The sequence below is a fragment of the Amia ocellicauda genome, chromosome 21 (assembly GCF_036373705.1).
Source record: "Amia ocellicauda isolate fAmiCal2 chromosome 21, fAmiCal2.hap1, whole genome shotgun sequence".
Classification (NCBI taxonomy): Eukaryota; Metazoa; Chordata; class Actinopteri; order Amiiformes; family Amiidae; genus Amia; species Amia ocellicauda.
The window spans coordinates 4725971-4744061 of record NC_089870.1 but is presented as its reverse complement, the minus strand read 5'-3'; the positions used below and the strand labels follow the sequence as shown (position 1 = coordinate 4744061).

General features: G+C 41.0%; 1 protein-coding gene across 5 annotated transcripts in view; it reads right to left on the bottom strand.

The window, feature by feature from the left end:
- The window catches only part of cep170ba (centrosomal protein 170Ba), a 53542-nt gene extending 36029 nt beyond the window's left edge, over window positions 1-17513 (bottom strand). For 4 of the 5 annotated variants that reach the window (XM_066694274.1, XM_066694277.1, XM_066694278.1 and 1 more), the window contains exons 1-3: window positions 17162-17512; window positions 9885-10023; window positions 289-378 (exon numbers count right to left, since the gene is read on the bottom strand). In XM_066694274.1, coding sequence (XP_066550371.1) covers window positions 289-378; window positions 9885-9989 — 195 coding nt within the window. In that variant the 5' untranslated portion in view covers window positions 9990-10023; window positions 17162-17512. Of the gene's footprint in view, window positions 1-288; window positions 379-9884; window positions 10024-17161 lie in introns of all 5 variants that reach the window. The other variant, XM_066694279.1, reaches the window with a different exon arrangement.
- Between the last annotated feature and the right edge of the window lie 578 nt (window positions 17514-18091).

Below are 18091 nucleotides of genomic sequence, written 5' to 3'. Positions count from 1 at the left end.
GACCATGACAGAAAAGCTTCTGCCCATTAGTTTAGAGTGCACCCACCTGCTTGCTTACTCTTTTCTGTGAAAAACAAAAAAATCTATTGATATTCTTCAGTCGAGACACCCCTCAGACCAACTCACAAAGCAGCAGAAGAAAAAAAAAAAAAGGACAAGCAGCACAGAATGATCCTCATTCCTTTTGCTCCACTGAACCTCCTGATTACGAAATAAAAATCCCTTTGTACAGTTGGGCCCCAGAGACCCGCGATTAGACCGAGAGTGTCTGCTCTCCGCTCTGCTCACCCCATTGAGGCTGCCCAGGTCCTTCACGAGATGCTCGTCTGTGGCCAAGTCGTAGTTGATGACCGCATGCTGCTTGTCGACACTGCGGGACTGAAAACACAAGAATGGCCTAATGAGTCTGCCGCTGCGCCCCCGATCATTAAACATTGAGCACAGGACAACAGTACAGTCAACATCCACCGAGCTACCAAAGACAGCTCTGACTATGATGATGAGAACTTAATCATAATTCAGCAGGACAAAAATACAACAGCCAAACGGGGTTAATCAAGTACTGAACATATTTTTGTGTCCCAGTACAAAAGTATAATGTGTTTCAGGAAGAATACCAGATCTGGAACCTCTAGGATTTTTGCTGCAGAGTCATGTCTGAAATGACTTTAATGTTTTAATGGCATAAAGTGCTCTACATACAATACACTGAATCTTAATTTTTTTCCCAGGATTTCTTTGCAGGAAATCAAAGGATACACAGAAAATATTGTAAAGAACATTAATACAATGTACATTTTATGAAACACAAAAAGAACCTGTATTATGCAAGCTAAACAGTGCATGGTTTACACCAATATTGAAAAATAGACATAAATTAACTCAACAATCCAATACATAATAACATCAAGCCTTCTCTTCCTTTTCAACAGTCGCATGCATTTGTGGAGGCATTTAAAAAAATTCATGAGCTCCGCACTTGATTTAAGCTGCCAGCCAGTAGATCAAATGCCAGATTAGAATAAACAAGCCTTAGAAACCTGCAGTACCCTTACAGAACACAAGTGAACAACACAAATAAATGCTTTGAAATTACCCATCTCTGCCGACACAGACACAGCTTCTCTTTGATGTGGGAACTACTGCAGGAATACTAAAAAAAAAATCCTGCAATACCCCAGGAACTCATTAATCACTCTTCCTGTTCTCTTATACTTTGTACCTACTCATTAAAGAAGCTTACCATCTTCCTCACACATTGTCCTACATAACACACTTTTTTGTTTAGTAAATTTAGGAAACTGCAGAAACATCCAATTACAGTAGATGGTTCAAGCTATCACATCCTTGGGGACAACTGCAAGAAGTAAAATGAAGAAGAATATAATAAACTCACAGAGGTATCAAAATGCAGTAGAACCAAATTATTTTTGATTGTATTTAAATTGAGTAACTCCAGCTTCCCAACTCACCCCAGATAGTGACCAATTGTGCCTTGTGTGACGTCCAAAGAAAATACAAATATTCCTCCAGCTGTAGTCTAAGTTGTTAGAATAGATTTGTTATCTTAAATCATTGATCCTTATTGAAAGTGGCCATTATTGAGCACCAACAACCTTTCAGTTATATCCATATTATTTCCTACAAGATGATATTCAAAGCTCCAGGAATTTATAATGGACTGTAGTGCTATGTCCACTTTATAGGTGATCGCTGGGAACAAAAATGCTTTTGGAATGAAAAATGCAAATAACAGAAGGGTTCTTTCAATTATGAGATTGCATTTGGTTCTCTCCAAACAACCAGTTCAAGGCTCACACAAAAGAGCTGCCATGGGGCATTTCAGAAATAGGAAGAACAAATGTGTGAAAGGAGGCTGTTTTAATTAAAAGTGTTTACTATAACATAGGGTTCAATAATACATATACATATACATATATATATATATATATATATATATATATATATATATATATATATATATATATATATATATACACACATCACCTTTATTAATATTATAATATATAGCCTACTATAGCATTTCCTTAAGTAACTCAAGTTAAATTGTCAGCTTTACACATTTCGGTGTGAAATTCTGAAATATTATGCATGTTCTGAAATGCCTGGCTAGAATATATTTTATTTTCATGGCTTTTTTTGTTTGCTTTTTGTTTTTGCATTTTCCAATCAACCAAAATGATTGCGAAATAACAGCCTTTTCAAATGGGGTGGTAGGGCCACAGAACAGCGCTTTTCGGCTGAAAGAATAAATAGCAAAGATATGCAGACACTGCATTTTACTGCTGTTGCTTCACTTAAAGTATTTTTTTTTTTCTCTCAAGTCCATATCCTGATAAGTGTTGGATCATTTAACCCTTGAGTCCAGTTATTTCACTTCACAAATATCAGCTGGCATTTGTGACCTCCGGGCTGCTTAGTCTGAAGTATTTGCAGTCTTTGGACAGTGACCAGTGACAATTGTTTCTATCCACTACGGTTTGGAAAACGACATCAGAAAGACAGCAGATTCACTGCCCGAAGTGGACATCTTGAAAGGGACTGTATTAGATGCCTTTCTTTTTTGTTAAGAAAATGTAACTGTGGTGTTTGAGTTTCAATTGAGGCCTACTGCAAAGATAAGGAAGAATGCCAGTCTGTTTCACATTCAGTCCATTCAAATGCCTAGAGATATGATAACGCAGGAGGAAAAATATCCACTAGGTCACCCAGTCCATGTGACAAGGTGTGATCTGTATTCCACAGGACCCCTCGCTGCACAATGAACCGCAACCAGCGCGTCACGTGTATTCGTCTGCTCTAGCATGAGCGCAGAAATACATAGTGAACTCTGGCAATTAATTATTTAAACAGGAATGCTGAACTCATGAGTGGTGGGTTTCTCTGAAGGACTGCTGGCTCAGATTTGTGGCAGTATTATCAGACCTGTTCATTTTCAGATATTGAATACCTTCTTAGGAAACAAAAGAGTAGCTCTTTCATTGATTTCAAAAGCAATCTGTAACAACGCTTGCTTTACATATCAGATTATAAAAAATGATAAATCTGAAGTAGCATAGTCTACAATGCCTCATTCAGATTCAACTGGCATGCAATCCTAATATTCACAGGACAAAACCCCTCTGAAGCAAACACTTTTACGTATTGAACCCCCCCACTCCTCCCCGTCCAGATGTTGCCATAATAATACAATTAAACAGCAGACTAACCGTCTTGCTTAACAGTCACTAAATGAAAGACACAAACATTAAAAATTAAAATGTCCAATCTTTTGTATATAGGACCAGTAAAGTTTGGATCTAATTGGTTACAAGTGCAGTAAGCCACATTAAGTGCAATTTACACTTGGCTACAATAGTGCTAAACATGATACTGGTGCTTTTAAACATCCAATCGTGTGTATATAGTACTAGTAGGTGTCTGTCATTTATAATGTTCGGATGTAAACAGGTTGGTTATCAGAACAGTAGCCACATTATGCTCTTTCAACATTAAATGCAATTCACATTAAAACTGATTATATATAAGGTTGTTATTATTTTGTTCACATTAGTAAAAAGGCTCCATCTTTTATTAGCCGTATTAGGAAGTGCCAAACTGTTTCAAACTCTGAAAGGGAATGGTTATGTGTACGCACATTAAGCAACATTAAGTGTTTTTAATTAAAGGAATAAAATCGGTCAAATCACAGATCTTGCATTTAGAATGAAAATCGTCCGTTTCCGATTGCGGACGATCGGTCGGTCCATCCCTAATACAGTGCACCCAGAAAGTATTCACAGTGCTTCACTTTTTCCACATTTTGTTATGTTACAGCCTTATTCCAAAATGGATTAAATTAATTATTTTCCTAAAAATTCTACAAACAATACCCCATAATGACAACGTGAAAGAAGTTTGTTTGAAATCTTTGCAAAAAAATTTAAAAATAAAAAACAAAAAAAGCACATGTACATAAGTATTCACAGCCTTTGCCATGACACTCAAAATTGTCCTCAGGTGCATCCTGTTTCCACTGATCATCCTTGAGATGTTTCTACAACTTGATTGGAGTCCACCTGTGGTAAATTCAGTTGATTGGACATGATTTGGAAAGGCACACACCTGTCTATATAAGGTCCCACAGTTAACAGTGCATGTCAGAGCACAAACCAAGCCATGAAGTCCAAGGAATTGTCTGGAGACCTCCGAGACAGGATTGTATCGAGGCACAGATCTGGGGAAGGGTACAGAAACATTTCTGCAGCATTGAAGGTCCCAATGAGCACAGAGGCCTCCATCATCCATAAATGGAAGAATTTGGAACCACCAGGACTCTTCCTAGAGCTGGCCGCCCGGCGAAACTGAGCGATCGTGGGACAAGGGCCTTAGTCAGGGAGGTGACCAAGAACCTGATGGTCACTCTGACAGAGCTCTAGCGTGTCTCTGTGGAGAGAGGAGAACCTTCCAGAAGAACAACCATCTCTGCAGCACTCCACCAATCAGGCCTGTATGGTAGAGTGGCCAGACGGGAGCCACTCCTCAGTAAAAGGCACATGACAGCCTGCCTGGAGTTTGCCAAAAGGCACCTGAAGGACTCTCAGACCATGAGAAACAAAATTCTCTCTTTGAACTCTTTGGCCTGAATAGGAAGCGTCATGTCTGGAGGAAACCAGACACCGCTCATCACCTGGCTGTGAATACTTTCCAGATGCACTGTGTATATATATACACATAAAAATTAATTAATGGATCCAAGATCTAAAGTAAGTGACATCATTGAAAGAGTGAAATGTAAGAATGGCAATGGACCGGATATGAAGACCAGATCAAAGATGGACAAAGGAAGCTATTAAATGGATTCCAAGAGATTAAAAAAAGACATAGACTTTGACGGCATAGAAGAAGAAATAATAAACTTTGCAGGAATTACTAGAAAAAAGGAAGCTATAGATCAAAGCAAGTGGAAGGATCTTGGGGAGGCCTTCAGTCCAGCAGTAGACCGATATAGACTGATGATAATGATACTGTGTGTATGTATATATACACCGATCAGCCATAACATTATGACCACTGACAGGTGAAGTGAATAACACTGATAATCTCGTTATCATGGCATCTGTCAGTGGGTGGGATATATTAGGCAGCAAGTGAACATTTTGTCCTTAAAGTTGATGTGTTAGAAGCAGGAAAAATGGGCAAGCGTAAGGATCTGAGCGCCTTTGACGAGGGCCAAATTGTGATGGCTAGACCACTGGGTCAGAGCATCTCCAGAACTGCAGCTCTTGTGGGGTGTTTCTGGTCTGCAGTGGTCAGAAACTATGAAAAGTGGTCCAAGGAAGGAAAAGCGGTGAACCTGCGACAGGTTCATGGGCGGCCAAGACTCATTGATGCACGTGGGGAGCAAAGGCTGGCCCGTGCGGTCCAATCCAACAGACAAACTACTGTAGCTCAAATTGCTGAAAAAGATAATGCTGGTTCTGATAGAAAGGGGTCAGAACACACAGTGCATCGCAGTTTGTTGCGTATGGGGCTGCGTAACCGCAGACCAGTCAGGGTGCCTATGCTGACCCCTGTCCACTGCCGAAAGCGCCTACAATGGGCGCGTGAGCATCAGAACTGGACCACAGAGCAATGGAAGAAGGTGGCCTGGTCTGATGAATCACGAGTTCAAGGTGCTGACTTGGCCTCCAAATTCCCCAGATCTCAATCCAATCGAGCATCTGTGGGATGTGCTGGACAAAAAAGTCTGATCCATGGAGGCCCCACCTTGCAATTTACAGGACTTAAAGGATCTGCTGCTAACGTCTTGGTTCCAGATACCACAGCACACCTTCAGAGGTCTAGTAGAGTCCATGCCTCGACGGGTCAGGGCTGTTTTGGACCTATACAATATTAGGCAGGTGGGTCATAATGCTATGGCTGATTGGTGTATATGACACAGTATCATACTTTGGTAAAAGGGCTTCTCAGGTTATAAGGCTCTTCTGTATGGGAGCCTTGCTTCCAATACAGCTGAACTGTGACACTGAACACTTTCACTTTCAGAGCTCCACCTTTTCCTGAATATGACACAAAGTGGTCCTGCTACATTAATTGTCAAATAAAGAATATATTTAAATCTAAAATAACCAACATTCTGTATTTATTTTGCAGACAAGGACACTGGTGGAGTATTTTATGCTGAAGCAAGCAGCTCAATAGCCTGGCTCCTCCACTTAATTATACAGTCATCAGCTTACACTTGAGAACAGCTACAATCTTTCTGCTGAACAATTTGACACAGGAGCAGCTCTAAGACTGTGAGATTTGCTCCTCAGTCTTCAGTTTTATCATAAGCTTGGCACGCAGTTAATAGCCTAAGTATTGCATATCTCTGCGAGTCCCTGTGTGCTCCAGTACTGCGGGTCTATACAGACAGTGCAGCAATTACAGTACAGAATTGTTTTAATTGACCAAAAGCCCAATGTGAAGCCAAAGGGAAGGGACATTGCATAAAACCAATACCAAGACCTTTAAGGGCAATACAATTAATTTATAAAGAAATATAAATATAGGTTACATATCACAGCACTTTGGTCATAAGTCATATCAAATTCCTTGACATACATCACAGCACTTCATAAATTACCACTAAGTAAACTAAGTAAAATATGACTATTAACACCACTGACAATAAAATGTAAGACTTCAAAGCCACTATCGGATTTGATTTTAGCATCATATCTTAACCATGGCAGTCATCCACAGAACAAGGCACTAAAATACAAGAAACCTTTCCAAAACAAAAATGACAAGAACTGTGATAGAAGAAAGAGGTTGTGATAAATATTCCCTACATACCTGTTGATAGTATACCTTCCTTGTTCACCTGATCAATTCAACTTATTCCATGTGCCGACAGAACATATACCTCCGTACTGAAGTCTCCTCTCCTCATCAACTGCTAGTGTCAGAGAACTCCACAAAAAGGAGTCTGAAATTAATCATGCCTCATCAGCATACGCCATATTAAATAACCAAACAAGATCAACAATTAAAACTGGCTGTGCTTGCACTTCTTCCAGCGATTACCCACTTCAACTCTCTAGACTGCTACTTCAAAGGCAGGAACGAGACAAGGACATTAGAGTTCAAATGTGTTCAAAAAGCGTCCTAATTAGAGCCTTTTATGTCACAGCTCAGAGGCTTTCTGGGTCCATTTTCAATTTCATTTCATAGAAGAGCCTCTGCAAACAAGCCCTTTTTCATACTACATCGAGAGTCTCCTCTCCTTCAACTGAACCCCTATGTCATACCAGGAACTCAAATCCGTGACTTGCTTTGTGGGTTCATATATCATGTGTTTGCATCTATTGTCTTGCTTGATTTATTGCATGAAGGCCTAGGTTTCCATTCTTCTGATTATTAAATAGGCTTTATAGAAAAACTCTGCAGATGTTCATTTCATTTCCATTCAAATCTTTTAATCTCATCAGCAAATGAAATCAATTAAACCCTGTGGTCAGGAACTGCACAGAACCAGCAAATCTAGAGTAATGACATGCATCTAAACTGGCTGTATGTAGCAATTAGCTTTAGGCACTGGGCTTATATGAATCCACTCACCGGCTTTTGTTTTCTTGTACATTGCCCATCTCCAAGCTTTTTACAACGCAAAGTTACTGCACACTACAGAAAGCCCAATCAGGTAATCAAGTTTTTTTGAATGATTACAAAAATAGTTCACCGTGAGACAAGGCGCATAAACCAAAGGTCAAAATTCAAACTGCCATGTTCCCTGCTTGCATTGCAAATCGCCCAATCAAAATCCCCACTCCCTTGAAATCTCTTCAGTCCACTTTCCTCAGAAACCGTTGATCAGCTCAGACAAACGGAACTGAAAATCCATTTGACTCTATAGGCTATAGGCAGCATTCATCATCCAAGGTAAAGGTTCAAGGACAAGGCAATGGGCCAGATATTCATGCATCATTCTTCAGTGTACTGCCATTAACAGAAAATGACCTAATCTTTTAAGCGTACTTGTTGTGTGGGAACAAGCACTGTTGCCTCTTTAAGCTGGTGGGGTATTGTATACCTAGTCTTTCCAAGTTGTACTTTTATTAATGAAATATGCATGCACTGTACAACAGTTATTTTTTTTATTTTACATTAGTGAAATCGAATCCTGGTTTTCATAGAATGCCAGATCAATAAATGAGTAACTGGCATCCTTAGTGAGACGGACGACATGGTGTGGTTGTAATACTGATACAGTAGGACTATGGTTTGATAATTCTGGCACATAATGAGATGGTTATTTACAGTACATTTATTTTCACTCAATTGTAAGGTTAAAGGGAATTAAAAAAAAATGTGTGTGCTTGTGTGCTTGGACATTGTTGTGAATAAGAATAACAAACCTTTTCTGACAGCAAAAGGTTGAAGCACACAGCTAGTAACAGTTTGACACAATAGGTGCCTTTCACTGTGCGCTAACACACCGCCGCTGCTGTATATGAAGCCCAGGGATAAAGCTCACATATCTGGACAAAGGTCGCATAATCCATTTGAAGAAATGGGCGAGGTTGAGGTTAGCCTACAAAAGCAAGAGGCCTGAATACACAAAAGAAAAGCTTTAGAATGAAATCAGTCACAAAATAGGGGGTGTACACCACAAACACGGAGGAGATCTAAACAATTTAGAAGAGAGTTGTAAGCAAGAATAAAATGAGAGGCCATCTCACCACCCCCTGAATAACAAACGGCACTGTGCAACTAAAAAGACTGACAGGTACTGCAATGCAACAGTAGCCTTTATGTCCTTCTCAGTTTTAATTGAAAAAAGGCACATTAAAAGAAAAAACTGTGTTTTATTGCTGCAGAGAGAGACACTGGCTTTAAGATCAAATCTCTCACAGCACTACCACTCCCCTGCCTTTTCTCCCGATATAAATGTCTCCCGCTGTTGCCAATAGCAACCAGTAGTCTTGTCTTGAGTACCTTGATGCGACTGTCCGCATCACCAGAACTCTCTTTTTTGCTCACAACTGCAGCAGATTTGGGGGGGAATATAGGCCTATCCTTCATATTACATACAATTATAAATGTACCATTAGCAACTGTAGCACCACAACTGCACAATTCTGCAGTAATGTCTGGTTGCGCACCAATAACAAGTGTCATTTCTTTCACAGACTGCGATGTAGCACGTAGTCTAGACCAAAAATATTAAATACACAGTAGCATTCCTTCAAGGACTCGACTCGCCGCCCGATGCTTCTCCATCTTGTCAATAAAGTCTTGTTAATAAAGGAATTGCTATTTTTCTCCATTTCTCTTCATCCAGAAAACTCAACCTGATTTTTGAAAGAACATCACTGCAAATCAATTCTTCTTGTGTCTGTTGCACCCTGAAGTGAATGGATATTTCTCGGTAAATGTCACAGCTCCTACAGGCGCCCAGCAAAAATGGTCCTTGACAAGGCCTTAATAACCCTTCTACTATATAACATACAGCACTTGCTTTTTAACAGACACTTCCAATTGCTTCTGTTACTCTTACTGGGCAAAAGATATGGAGATAAGGCAACTTGTCCTACTTGTCCGTTTCATTTTGTTCCCCATGCTGAATTCATGCCTGAAGCCAATCTCCCACTAGCACTTAACTTATCCTGGCTCTGAGAAGGCCCATCAGAATAAAAACACAGATAAACCGAGCAGCCGTTTTTGTAGACAAGGACAACACAGAGAGTCAGATCAGATGGTCACTTAAAAGCAACACTGTCAACGATTAATAATCCTGCAAATACCAATGAATAGTGTTTTGGGCCGACCACACAGACGCCCTGTACCTCCAAAGCGTTGTCTGCTCATGTGAGGGACACACTCTGGCCACTGACCTGCAGCATGAGTTCACAGTCCTCCCGGCCCACAAAGATCATCTCTCGTGGGAGCCGGTGGCGAATGCCCGAGCTGCTGACCAGGAACCATGACGTCACACTCATCTTCAGGGGCCTTCTTCAAAACCCTCTTAGCATCCTGGGGACGAGAAGGAGAGTCACCTACACATCTCAAGAGACACACAGCTGATGCAACAGCATAAATAAACATTCAGTGGCCACTTGGTCATGTGCAGAACACACATTTAGGGGCGTTGGTCCCCAAAAAATAAAAGCGGACAGTGGTTCAGTTCCACAAGGGTTATCTGGTTATGCTTTAATTTCAACATTTCTAGCTGGAATTAAAAGAGGAAAGAAGTCCCAGTTGTTCATAAAATGACCCAAAGGAAGTGCATATACTACTCTATAAAACAAATGACATGTCTGATTTGTAATATGATGTGGAAATGAAATCCTACCACAGTCTACTGCACTCAGTACCAAGGTCTGGATATTCTATGCTTCCAGGGCTAAATCTGTGTTGTGAAATGAAGACATTAGTGGTACCACCTTGACCAAGCCATTACATCATTTATTTTATTTACCGACTAAATACATTATTTGAATTGACAAAAGATGTGCAATACAATCATATTTGTGTCAGGTTTTATGTTGACATGTTGTTTAGAAAAATTTTTTTGATGAGGGCCCATTCTCACCCAGTGAAGACACCAGAATGGATTGGCTAAAGTCACTGAATGTATTTTAAACTGTATTAGATGACTAATAAAACTGGGATTGCTTTCTTCCAATTTCCAGTTCACAAAGAGGACACAGGAATAAATCGAGCTGGAGAACCAATACTGCAAAGGGGTTATTATAAATGTACTGAGAAAAGGTGATCTGTTTGTCTTTATATATACATTGAGGGGAAAAAAGTATTTGATCCCCTGCTGATTTTGTACGTTTGCCCACTGACAAAGAAATGATCAGTCTATAATTTTAATGGTAGGTGTATTTTAACAGTGAGAGACAGAATAACAGCAAAAAAATCCAGAAAAACGCATTTCAAAAAAGTTATAAATTGATTTGCATGTTAATGAGGGAAATAAGTATTTGATCCCCTATCAATCAGCAAGATTTGTGGCTCCCAGGAGTCTTTTATACAGGTAACGAGCTGAGATTAGGAGCACTCTCTTAAAGGGAGTGCTCCTAATCTCAGCTCGTTACCTGTATAAAAGACACCTGTCCACAGAAGCAATCAATCAATCAGATTCCAAACTCTCCACTATGGCCAAGACCAAAGAGCTGTCCAAGGATGTCAGGGACAAGATTGTAGACCTACACAAGGCTGGAATGGGCTACAAGACCATCGCCAAGCAGCTTGGTGAGAAGGTGACAACAGTTGGTGCGATTATTCGCAAATGGAAGAAACACAAAATAACTCAGTCTCCCTTGGTCTGGGGCTCCATGCAAGATCTCACCTCGTGGAGTTTCAATGATCATGAGAACGGTGAGGAATCAGCCCAGAACTACACGGGAGGATCTTGTTAATGATCTCAAGGCAGCTGGGACCATACTCACCAAGAAAACAATTGGTAACACACTACGCCGTGAAGGACTGAAATCCTGCAGCGCTCCCAAGGCCCCCCTGCTCAAGAAAGCACATGTACAGGCCCGTCTGAAGTTTGCCAACATCTGAATGATTCAGAGGGGAACTGGGTGAAAGTGTTGTGGTCAGATGAGACCAAAATTAAGCTCTTTGGCATCAACTCAACTCGCCATGTTTGGAGGAGGAGGAATGACCCCAAGAACACCATCCCCACCGTCAAACATGGAGGTGGAAACATTATGCTTTGGGGGTGTTTTTCTGCTAAGGGGACAGGACAACTGCACCGCATCAAAGGGACGATGGACGGGGCCATGTACCGTCAAATCTTGGGTGAGAACCTCCTTCCCTCAGCCAGGGCATTGAAAACGGGTCGTGGATGGGTATTCCAGCATGACAATGACCCAAAACACACAGCCAAGGCAACAAAGGAGTGGCTCAAGAAGAAACACATTAAGGTCCTGGAGTGGCCTAGCCTGTCTCCAGACCTTAATCCCATAGAAAATCTGTGGAGGGAGCTGAAGGTTCGAGTTGCCAAACGTCAGCCTCGAAACCTTAATTACTTGGAGAGGATCTGCAAAGAGGAGTGGGACAAAATCCCTCTTGAGATGTGTGCAAACCTGGTGGCCAACTACAAGAAACGTTGGCAATCACAGAGGTCAGACAAGGGTTTTGCCACCAAGTACTAAGTCGAAGGGGTCAAATACTTATTTCCCTCATTAACATGCAAATCAATTTATAAATTTTTTGAAATGCATTTTTCTGGATTTTTTTGTTGTTATTGTTGTCTCTCACTGCTAAAATACACCTACCATTAAAATTATAGACTGATCATTTCTTTGTCAGTGGGGAAACTTACAAAATCAGCAGGGGATCAAATACTTTTTTCCCCCACTGTATATAAACACATACATGTTAAGGGTTAAGACAAAATAGTTAAAATAGGGTTAAAATAGGGTTAAAATAGTTCAGCAACTCATAAGCTGGTCTCTAGAAAAGGAACAGAATACAATGTGATGAATAATATGTATTTTGAGAATGAGAAACAAACTTGCTTCTTCATTCCCAATTAACAGTGAATTGACCTCACCCATCACTTGAATGCCAGTCATGTTTGGGCAATTTCACTACTCTTTAGCATATCTCATAATTGCGTAGGAATGGGTGTGTGTATGAGCAATGACAGGATAAGGCAAGTCTCATGAGGTAAACATCAAATCTCATCCAGTCAATACGCCCTGAGGAGTCTTAATGAGGCTTGTCTTAAATGGCAAAAGCAGTGGCACGAACTACAGATGACCACCTTCTGTGGAGAACTGTGACCTGCTCAGATTCAATACCAGTTCCCTTAGGCCTAGTTCATTAATTGGCTCTATTAGTCCACTTGCTTACAGTAAGACAGCACATGATGCTAGGATCAGCTGGTTTCATTCTATGACGTGTAATGTTTTTGACACCCAGCAGCCCCAGGATTCTCCAGAGACTTATAGGGCTGCAACTGGGCATCCAATTTACAAGACTGATGGTGAGTGACTATCATTGTCCACAAAGGCAAGTGCCTTATCAACACTCAGCGAATACTTTGCCTATTTTTTTTTTTATAAGATAAGAAACGGTGAATCTAAGGTTTCATAAAATGGTGTTGCTGGGGGCGAAACACTAAGCCTCCATCTTTTGTACCTGTGGACTTCCTGCTGCTTTGATATGGCGTTTGTGTGCCCTCTGTGCAATTAGTAAAGCAACCACACAAACGACTGTAAATGTTACTGCAGAGGCCCTCAGGCATTAGACACTGTAAATGTAAATTCTCACAATGAGTTAAATAACAGGATTTTAAATGTACAATGTTTATTCATAAATAAATAAATATGGGGGAAGGAAAGCCACAGAACTGCCATTAAGGCATTCATTCCTACCCTGTTAATCCAGGGGTTGGGCGCAGTATTATTAGGACCTTGACAACAGCCCATATAGGCCTACCCCCAACAAGATATATGGAGACACAGAAGGAAAGGTCACGGCTGTGGTATCACTGACAGTTGGAATCTGCATTTTATTTGCATACACATTTGGACAGACTAGGATACACATGCATAGACAATTGACTGAACAACAGTGACAGGAAAATATCAGAGTTATACTCAGTAATTAGTCACTATTGTGTACAGTATTGTTTTATATTTGCCTGTAAAGAACACAGGGTTCTAAGTTCTAAGTTCAATATAACAAAATCCATTTCCCATGAGGTATATTTGAATTTTTCACAATTGTGTCCCACTTCTTTATGTCCTGGGATGGATACACAATCACACCTACACAGAAGTAAGGAAGAATTTAAAATATTCAGATCACGATGCAAAAAATTCCCTGAAAACAATTTCACAGTTGAGAATCTGTGAGAAGTTTACAGTTTTGTAGATCACAAAGTCAGAAAATAGGCTTGAGAATGTCATAACTGAAAAACCTCAGGGAATAAAAAGAGGAAAGAAAATCACAGTGCCTTATACACCTGAAATGCTCAGTCACACGCAACCACAATCAAAGCCGTCTGTTGGTAATGCAGAAGCGGGCCAAGTGCACAGATAAAGAAGTCATTTGTGACCCAACTGCAAGAAATGAAATTCCAGCCTCAGCTACAGAAATCTACGCCATGCCCCTTCCACATTCCTCTAATGCACCAGAACAGTAACACTGAAAAAATGTAAGCTTGGGTGTAGTTTAATTGCTGCTTTAGGCTACATCACAAGCAGGTTAGTTTCTGTCATTATTATACAGATGGAAGAGATTCAAACCACCATCATAGGCACACCTCTAAGCACCTGACCAACAAAGTCCATACAAGGGACAACCCTGTTAAGCCAAAAGACCCTCCCCCAGATGCAAGGGATTTGTATATTCTTGAGAACCCGTGAGAGTGATGTCATCATAACAGACTCATAAACCATGAGCACAGTTACATGTGGCATTAGATTAATTTCTTCCTGGTAGCCCTGAGAAAGAAACTGCCTCAGGTAATATGACAATGTACATTTACCAGACCCAAGGTTAAAAATCTGGCGCATCATTTATGGATGTATTATCTTCATTTTGTACCTGGTTTGAAGCCTATGGTAGGTCTAAATTAATTTCAGTCCTACCTAAGGAGAAAGTATTTGCAGAAACTGCTTACTAGGAAGCCGAAAGATAAAATGAGGATTGTCCAGCTTTCTGGTGTGAGCAAGCATAGTTTTTTAGTTTTTTTTGTACTGAGCTGCAGCCAAGTTGAACTAAAGCCAAAAAGGAGTAGCACAATAAAGCACGGACAATAGGAAACCGGCAACACAAATAGCCCCCTTACTGCCTGTTCATCTCACATTCACACTGCTAATCTTAATGAACATCCAGACTCAAATTCACACCATAAATTCCTGGGTTTATTTACAGCAGTAAAACATTTTTTTTTGCCTATGGCGCCGATCACCTGTCATGTCTTCAATGCTACCGTTTGCCCATCTTCTCCATCCTGTCTTCCTCAGGGTGATGTCACCACCTCCTTTTGATTACACCCCCAATTTATGCAAACTGAAAATCTGGCACTGGGCCATGTTGACAGAAAGGGAGATGCCATGTTTTGCACAGATGCATTATGGGTTCACACTGTGACAAAGGGGCGTGGGGGAATCTCATTCAAACCTCTAGCTCCGTGTTCTCCACTAAAATATTCCTGAACACCACTTCAGTAATTGCCAATAGCTGGTTTGGTATAGATGACATTTACAGTTTAGGCTCCTGAATTAACTTCTGACTTTGGGCTTGTTGTTCCACATGGCAAGATGATGGTAACTGAACTCTGAGAAACTAGTGTTTTTTTGTTTGGAAATAAGGTATACACAATCCAGTGTATAATTTTTATTCATAATCAGACATTTGTCTCCGCCACCTTGAATGTATATATACAATTACTCAAGCATCAAAACATAAATTCTAAATAAATACTTCTGCGTTTTATCAGAAAACAATGAAGTTTGCATTACATACAACACATACGACATTATGAAATGAGCAGACACAAATCTTAAAAGATTCAAGCTTTGGCCTCTCTGCCTGTCTGGAGAGGATCAGGTGCACATTTACCCCCTAGTCAATAATTACCCTGTCCCTAATTCAAATTATTCAAATGAGCATTCAGTACCTCTCAACTGGGATGGAAAAAAATTAAAAGGACCACACGTTTTTAAGTTTAATCAGCAGCTTCAATGCAACTGCATAACTTTGAATTAGGACATTATTATTGCTGCAATTGTCTGCACAGTGCAGGTTAACTATGTCACTATGAGCTCACACTGTTTAAACCCTATTGATATTCTATACAGAAGGCTTCGACCTTCCATATAAGAATCACAAATAAAATAAAATTAATATTTTGTGTGAGGTGTGATTTGCAATCAATACAAATACAAGAGCATGCATCAATAACAATGCAGAACTGTCTAGCTGTTGAGTCCACCACAATTACTGATTTTAATACGTTTGCAAAGAAGCCATTTTTTAAACCTTAGCCCTGCTTTGCATTACCATGGCTGGTTAATCAGTAATGATCAGGGAAAAGGGGAAACACAGATAACACTCCTGCACATATAATAAAGGCAGTTTAGGATCTGGAGAGGTATTACTGTATCATTTCCCCTTTTAATGCTAGGTTATATAAAATGATCTACAATCAATGCAAGTAACTATAATTGCCATGAAGTCTACCCATACATACAGCACAAACGATCATCCCTGGTAGCAACAATGCCATCTTTTATTTTGTCACATTTTGCATTTTACAATTAATTGCGCATTATGGAAATAAGAGAGAGAGAACCGTCTGTGTAAGCACTGATGTAAGAAAAATACAGGATAAAAAACAAATCATCCTCAGTGCTGAATATGACAGAATATGGCTTACAATAGATATGTAGAAAGCAGATTAAATAATGCAATTCAAAGCTCATCGTTTCCTTAAAAAAAGCATGCGTATTTTTCCACAAAAGGCATATTTTATCTTAAAAGGACGCAGGTCCACACATAGTTATACAACCGTCTTATATTTATGTTGCAAGTCAACCCTTTCCATCATCCAGGAGATCTTTGCGGTATTAGCCTCCGGGTCGACCCATTACTCCAGCAAAACCAGCACGACTGACAATTCAATCCACTGGGGAAATTATTTGGAAAATAACCCGAGCAGACAGAGCAGCTGGTGCAGGACAGTGGCACCAGAGCCCAGACAGACATCTCCCATCACCGCCTGCGTCTTTCTGTGGCACTGCACAGCCTATACATGCATTGGATCACAACGTTTACATACATGTATAGATGCATGCATACACACATAAATACTTACATACATACTAACTCTGGTTGAAAAGGCTGCAGCATACATTCCCTGTAACCCTGCCTTAGACCGCTATGGGCTCTGGTTATGGTGGAAAAATCAATGCGTGCGTTTTATATATATTTCACACTTCTATCGCCTTCTCCTCCGCTGCCCCAGGGCACCCCAGGGCACCCCAGCCCGTCACACGCAGCGGCCCGGCGCTCGTCGACGGAAGCAGCCCAGGTACCCGTGTATTGACGGCGCTAGGCCAAACACCAGTCGGGAAATCAGCTGTTTTGCAAGCAACCTGAGTCAACCTCCCCCCCCTCTCCCGATCCTGCCACCTACCTATATTCCGCGATTCCCACCGAAAAGCAGCAGCCGGCCGTCGAGATCACCATGAAAGGGACGCCGGAGCCTCCGCAGTGCGCTGTGGAAGGATTGAATTTGGATCCTCTTTCTGCGCACGTCTGGGGGGCGCAGCGGCTCCAGGTGACCGACACACACACGCCCTGTGCTGAAGCCCTGCGTCTGGGCGCTGTTATGGCATCCTCCGCTGTGCGCACGGAGCAGCGCCGCCTCCAGCCGCCCGGCAGGTTAGCAGGAGTGACGCAAGCAGCGCCGAGCGGCCGCCCGCCCGACCGGCCCGACCTGACGCCCCGGACGAACCGAGTCAGGTCAAGCGGGTCTGAGCGGGTCTGGGCTGGGCCACTTTGTGGTTTGTTTCTTGGTTATGAAACACGACTCCTGCGTGCTGTTAGACTGGGCGATGTGTTAACAAAAAAAGCTGTGTTAACAAAAGCGTGACGTCATCATGTTGCACATAGCACCGGTCCCACTTTTCCATTGCAATGTTTACCACGGGCTTTGGGAGCATGCTCGGGTTTTCTAGGTATTGCTTTCTGCAAATCATTGAAGGATGCGCTTATTCAAATTAAGGGTGGACGGACAAATCAGGAACAATTTTATTTTATTAATCTTATAGTGGATAATCACTGACAGTATGAACTCGGCTGTATTACTGTTGTTCATTTTGAGCTTTTTTTAAAGAGTCCATTCCATTTTTAAAATATGCTACACCCCAGAAACATACATTGAGCAAATCAGACAGAAGGCCCACTTTTAAATATAAAGCACTGTTTTAGAAGAAATGTACACACATTATTACATGATTATAAATATCTTATTGAACCATGTTCTTTTAAAGAGCTTATCTGATTGGTTCTGCTCTTGAATTGGGCCGAAGTGCAAGTGTCAGGCATGAACCTAGTCGATAAC